Raw genomic sequence first — 6,471 nt, 5'->3', positions numbered from 1 at the left:
TCTTTTTATTTTACCTTCTTAAGTTTTTTCTTGTTTAACTCTATTAACAAGAATAAAAACAAAAAAAATCAAATAAAGAAGAAGAAGGAACACATAATATTGTAAAATTGCTTGAAAAATAATGAACCAATATTCATTCAACTAAAAGAAAGAAAGAAATAAGGAAAAAAGAGAAAGAAAAAATACATTAAAGAAAATATTTTTGTGCATTTATAGTAAAATATTGATGTATGAATTCTGAATTTGAATTGTTATTGTGATAAATATGTTCTATTCTTGTTTCGGTGTATCTTGAAAAATTTGCGGTGTATTTTGAAAATATTTCGGTGTATTTTTATTTTGATAAATTTTACATAATTCAAAATTTTTCCTGATCCTTTTCTTAATCATCTTCTTCATTTTTTTATTTCATATTCTCATAATTTTTTTTGAGAGAAAAAAATTAAACAAAAAAAAATGACGGGATAAAAAAAGACGATGAAGATAAACACTCAAAGAAAAAGAAAGAGAAACACAAAGAAGAAGGAGAAGAAAAAAGAAGAGGAGGAAGAAGAATGCGGGATACAAACTTTGGAGAAAAATCAATATAATTTCACGCATACGTTATATAAGTGGATTTTAGTAGGTTAGAATTAACTTGTATGCCAAAAATGCTTGTATGTATAGCGAAATTGTTAATTAAATCTATTAAATCATATAGCAACTTATGTCTATTAACTTCACCTAAAATTAACATGAGTTTTCACCTGGATAAACTTAACCTCTAAATTTTTGTAATCTTGATTATATGTGTAGTTGTCGGCCACATTTAAAACAAAACAAAATTTAAAGTTATCACTAGGAGTGTTTGTGGTTGGATTGAATGATTTTTTTTAAAAAAAAAATGATCTAATTTCAATCGGTTTATATTAGATTGAATTTACGATTTATAAATTAAAAAAATTAAATATATATAACAAATTTTTTAATATTAAATTTTAAATGACAATGATATATCAAGTTTCAATAAATATTTTAAAAAATCAACAATAACATAATAAAAATAAAATTACAAGTTAGTTAAAATAAATAAATAAATCTCATTTAATATATGAATAATATAAAAATATATAAAAAATTAAATATATTATAAATAAAATTATAAATATAATAAAAAATAATAATATTATAGTTTATTGTGTAATTTAGATTAAATTAAATTAATTTTAAAAAATAAATCTAAAATCTGATCCAATTTATAAAAATAAAATTCAATTAAATTTAAATTAATATAATTTTAATTAATTTTTAATTTAAATTAAATTAAATAAACTACTTAATCTGAATCAAATTTGAACACCCTATAAAACTCCCCATTTCCCTAATTTATTCAATACGTATATGTACGTGCTTAAATCCCAGACGCATCCATAACCCGCAACCCGCATACGTATCAAATTCGTAGAAAGCTAATCCTAATTCGTAATCGTGATCATGATAGAAGCCGGTTTAAGAGGCGGTTATTGAGAAACAAGAACGAATGATCCTTCTTCCATAGGTGGGCTCCACTTCCCACACTAACCCTATAAATATATAGCTTTTTTGTATTTTTGTTCTTTTCCTTAAGCTTTCACACATCCATCATCCTCCCCCATTGCCCTTGTTTTCAACAACCACTTTTTGTGTGAAATTTACGCACGCAAATAATAAATAAAATAAATAATTAATAATCCTTTTCAATAAGAGAGACACATCCTTCACCCTCAAGGACCAAAGACGATTCAAAGGGGAAAAGAAAAAGAAGGAAAAAAAAAACGCAAATTCAACTCCTTCGTCCCCTCTCCTTGTGTAAATCTCATCCTTAAATTCTGCTGAATGCTGTTTTTGTTTATTATTTGTGGATGCCGTTTATCTACCTTGGATTCTGTTGATTTCAATTCTGTTCCCTTGATTTTGTCTATTGGTTATTGGATTTTGTTCCTGGGTTGAATTGGGGGTTAGTTTTAGGGTTTTCTTTGAATTATGTGGTGATTTGTGTGTTGATCTGGGGTTATATGTCGCTATATGAATTTAATTTTGGGATTTAAAGGCTAAATATGTTTTTTGAAACTTGATTTATGCATCTTGCCAAGTTTCCTTGCTGCTGTTGATTGCATAAAATCTGTTTTATTTTTCTGGGCATATTGCTTTATTTGTGTTATTATGCCTAACAAAATGAACTGCGATATGTTGCGATTTATTTCCATTTGTATCTTTACAAAGTTGTTGAAGTTGATACTGGTTTACATAGTTCTAACAGTGTAGAAGATGTCCATGCTTTTGGATGAAGTGGTTCTTATATCTTATATTTGTTACTAAAAAAATTGTGCAAATGTAGTAATGCCATATTATATGTTCATGTGGGGCTTTGATATGATCTTCGGCTTGAATCATCCTAAATATGAGAAGTCATGCCACGTTAACTAGGGTGATGACATTGCCACTTCTGTTTTTGATAATTCCATTCCAGACATTTTTATTTTCGTGTTGTGGTATGTTTGCATAAATTTGTATTCACACTTGAATATTAAAAGAAGTTCCCCAAAATCAGCATGGTCAAAGAGTAGTTTTGAGTTGACAAGTCTGTATATTTGTGCTGCCTAAGTTTTCATGATTGTTGACTTCCGAGATTCTTAAATTTCTGATAGTGAAATTCATTAGATTTGAATTCTTATGTTGCTTGACTCAGAATCTTTTTTCCTTCCTTGTTCTTGGTTGTATATGTGCAGATTTAGGCAACTGTTGGTGATTCTGCGTGGACTTGTTCGTTAATTGTATATTTGTCACGGATTTTACTATATTCTGCTACATAATTTGTAACTTATATTGGAGCATTGCATAAGTGATTATCCTATCATTCTTTTGTGAAGTCAAGTACAGTTTATGTGAATGCAAATTGAGACTCAGAAGGCACAAATAGGAATATAGTTAGAGCCTATTTCTTGGGTAAGTTAATTAAAGATTATGTGATACTTATATTTCTATAATTGTATTTTATTTCATTTTTACAAACTGCCTTATTGCTTTGAATCTATGCTATAACCTAGATCTAATTACGATTGAACTAATTAATCATCCCTTGGTTTCACTTGACTTAAGTAATATAATATTCTTCCCTCGGGTGAGTGGAAAAGGAATGGTTAATGGTCATATAGAAAACAAAGAACCGTTAGCAGACAGAGTATGGATTGTATTCACTGGTTGTTTAGTAATTTTAGTCTAGTTTAGGCATTGGCCAACTGGATTGTGACACTTGATTGTAGGTTATTCGAAAGTTATATATTCCTTCTGTTCCATATAATCAAGAGAAACATAATACCGGGAAATTGGGGGATGGAAGTGAAAACAGCCAAAGCTTTTGCTTCTTGATGCATTTACATGCCCACAAACATACACACCATACATCCTTAGAAAGGCCATGGTTAAGGGGCAAAATTGAACATGTGTTGCCTTTCAATTTTTTTTCCCTTTTTTTTCATATTCCCCTTTGTTCATAGAATCTGCCAGCCTCATGTAGTGGAACAAGACTTGGTCATTGTTGTTCTCTTGTTTCTAGAAACCAAATGTACAAAAAAGAGGTTTTTGTGTCGCCGCTGGCATTTTCTTGTGTTATGACTTGTGAATAATGAAATTAATTTTTGGTCTAGTTCATTAGCGGTGGTTCTAATGACTTCCATATGTTGAGTAGTTACCACTGAGCGTGGAAGATGACTGGTGTTAGGCGCAGATTAAGTAAAGATTCAGATATCAGTGCTCTACACAAAGAACTGGATGAAGTTTCATGTCCTATCTGCATGGACCATCCGCATAATGCTGTTCTCCTTGTTTGCAGCTCTCATGAGAAGGGCTGCAGATCTTACATTTGTGATACGAGTTATAGACATTCGAATTGCCTGGACCGGTTTAAAAAAATGAGGACCGATTCTAATGACAGTCATAATTTATCAAGTTCTTTAGTAAATACAAACAACTCCGGTAATTGTTTTAATGTTTAGCTTATTATGTATTCTCCCTTGAATGATAGTAATGAACTTCACCTAATTAAAATTGATAATGTATTGTATTGTCTGTTCAATTACCACAAGGATCAAGACAGGGTGATGCCCAAGATCCTAGTAGAGGTTTAAACCCACATGAAGGCAATTTAGAAAATGTTGATTCTGAGACCTTGCAGGACAGGGCTGAACTTGAAGAGTTAAATGCTGGTAATTTTGCATCAAAATTAAACTTGTCATGCCCCTTATGTCGAGGCACAGTACATAGCTGGGAAGTGATTGAAGAGGTTAGAGACTATTTAAATACAAAGAAGAGAAGTTGCTCTAGGGAGTCATGCTCGTTTGTTGGTAATTATCTAGAACTACGTCTACATGCCAGAAGAGTTCACCCTACCACTCATCCCTCTGTTGTTGATCCTACTAGAGAAAGAGCTTGGCGACATTTTGAACGTCAGAGAGAATATGGTGATATTGTTAGTGCTATTCGGTCTGCCATACCTGGTGCCGTTGTCGTTGGGGATTATGTTATTGAAAATGGAGATGGAAGGTCTTCAAGTGATAGGGAAGGCAGCCTGGGTGATGCTAATGGACCCTGGTTGAGTTTCTTGTTTCAGATGATTGACAACATTGAAACTGTTCCGGAGCCAAGAGCTCGTCGAAGAGCATGGACAAGGCATCATCGCCGACCATCTAGAGTTGATCGCCCGTATCTTTGGGGCGAGAATTTGTTGGGTCATCGGGATAATGATCGTGATGTTGATGAAGATGAATCTCCTGTGCCAAGAAGGCGTCGCCGTCTGAACCGGACTAGGTTCTTTGCAGATCAACCATGAGGATTGCTGCCAATTATCTGGTAAAATTCATTAGTCCATCTTGACCGAAAATTATGTTAAGAATTGTGTGTTGGACTTGCCATTAGCTCACCAGTTGGTTTCTTCCCTATAATTGTTCATCAGTGTGCTGAGCTTGATATAAGCGTCAGCTGGGAAACATGCTTTCAGCAGCTTCCTGAGCGCACTTCGGACCAAGTCTTTGGACCCAACAGAGTGTGCTGAATGCTGAGAACAAGTTTGAATAAGAACAGAAGATCCTTAAACAGCATGTTCATTTAACAAAGCTTGTCTAATGGGGTTTTCGTTGGAGCTCACTTCAACAACTGCCTTGGAAGAAATTGATTTTTCTCAAGGCTGACATAAGGTTGTTACATTTGTCATTAATGTATAATTGATGCTTGTACATCTGAATTGTTCAACCTGTTTATTTCCACTAAATCATTGTTCATTCTAAGGTTGTGGATATTGTGGTTTTATTTGTTGTCTTTTAACAGAATGATTGTTCGGGATCATATTGATAGAACTTCAACTGAGATGTTGAGATCTGCTTTCTGAAGAGTTGATACTTCATAAGTCATTGAAAGAAAAGGGAAATTCAAATGCATCTTAATATTTTGGAAACATAAAACGTGTTCAGTATTTTCTGTTTAAAAATTTAAAAGATGATTAGGAGAATAAATAATTTTTGTTTATAGTATAACATGAAGTATGAACTATTTCGGGAGGCGTGGAAAAGCATTTGCAATGCATACACGTTACGTTAAGCTAAAGAATTTCGGCATTTTTCTGCTACTACGGACGTACTGGTATTATTAATTACTTTCTGTATCATGAAGCAACTGCAAAATTAAATTATATATGACAGATGGAAGACCATCATGAAATGCCTTGTCAGATATGAGTACATGTTTATGGAAAGAGAACCATTATGATTTGAAGATTTTTCTCCCATGTTTTTGAAGATTTTTTTCTGAAGTTAATTACAGACCAATGAATTTATACATACATTAGGTACCTATCCTTGGTATTTGAGCATATGTTCCTACAAGCAGTATTGTGCCCTTATTCCTCCTGATAGTATCACAATTGATTGAATTGAGTCATCTTTATTTATTTGTTTATTTTTCTTCTCCTAAGTTTGAACTTTGACCCTCTTTCCAATAGGGTGAATTTTAGTATACAGAGCAAAAAGTCATACAGATTTAAAGATTTGCTTACACCACACTTTCTAAAGCCATACTTTTCACTTTAAACCGTAACTTTTCACAAAGAAAAGCGTCACCTAATGGAAAAAAGTAAATTAGAAGATTTAAGAGAAGAAATAATTAAATTATCAAAATTAATAGATCAAAAATTAATGATTTTAACTAATGTTAACTGTAATGACACCGAATTCTTAAAATCAATACAAAATGATTTTTCTCAAAATCTTTATTTTACTATAAGTTTTATTGAAAGACTTCAAAAACCTGAAAAAACTTATTTTTCACACGGAATTTCTAAGAAATGTTACCATGGAAATGATTCCCCACATCTTTATCATACTTTTAACCCACAATTAAATTCTATAGTAGATATGCTTGAAGAAATATGAGTATCCATAAAATTTCAAAGAAATAAGGAAA

At 31.9% G+C, this 6,471-nt stretch overlaps 1 protein-coding gene across 3 annotated transcripts; it reads left to right on the top strand.

The window, feature by feature from the left end:
• The first annotated feature begins 1,591 nt into the window (after window positions 1-1,591).
• Window positions 1,592-5,982, top strand: LOC130960611 (uncharacterized). 3 transcript variants are annotated; one of them, XR_009079173.1, is made up of 5 exons: window positions 1,592-1,827; window positions 2,748-2,964; window positions 3,707-3,993; window positions 4,104-5,210; window positions 5,341-5,982. XR_009079173.1 is itself a non-coding variant. In XM_057886053.1 (5 exons), exons 3-4 carry the CDS (start codon window positions 3,726-3,728, stop codon window positions 4,844-4,846), a joined length of 1,011 nt encoding a protein of 336 aa, XP_057742036.1. In that variant the 5' UTR covers window positions 1,593-1,827; window positions 2,748-2,964; window positions 3,707-3,725; the 3' UTR covers window positions 4,847-4,866; window positions 4,970-5,982. The 3 variants fall into 3 exon arrangements, 2 of the variants coding, with proteins under 2 accessions (XP_057742035.1, XP_057742036.1); XM_057886053.1 differs by having other exon boundaries at window positions 1,593-1,827; window positions 4,104-4,866; window positions 4,970-5,982; XM_057886052.1 differs by having other exon boundaries at window positions 4,104-5,982.
• Window positions 5,983-6,471: the final 489 nt, after the last annotated feature.

Source organism: Arachis stenosperma, chromosome 2, assembly GCF_014773155.1.
Source record: "Arachis stenosperma cultivar V10309 chromosome 2, arast.V10309.gnm1.PFL2, whole genome shotgun sequence".
Classification (NCBI taxonomy): Eukaryota; Viridiplantae; Streptophyta; class Magnoliopsida; order Fabales; family Fabaceae; genus Arachis; species Arachis stenosperma.
The sequence above is the reverse complement of the archived record's forward strand: the minus strand, read 5'-3'. Positions and strand labels throughout refer to the sequence as shown.

Excerpts from the sequence above, each read along its gene's own strand:
- LOC130960611 (XM_057886052.1), top strand. The coding sequence starts at position 3,726 with ATGACTGGTGTTAGGCGCAGATTAAGTAAAGATTCAGATATCAGTGCT. Across the intron at positions 3,994-4,103 it reads AGTAAATACAAACAACTCCG|GATCAAGACAGGGTGATGCC; the intron begins GTAATTGTTTTA and ends AATTACCACAAG.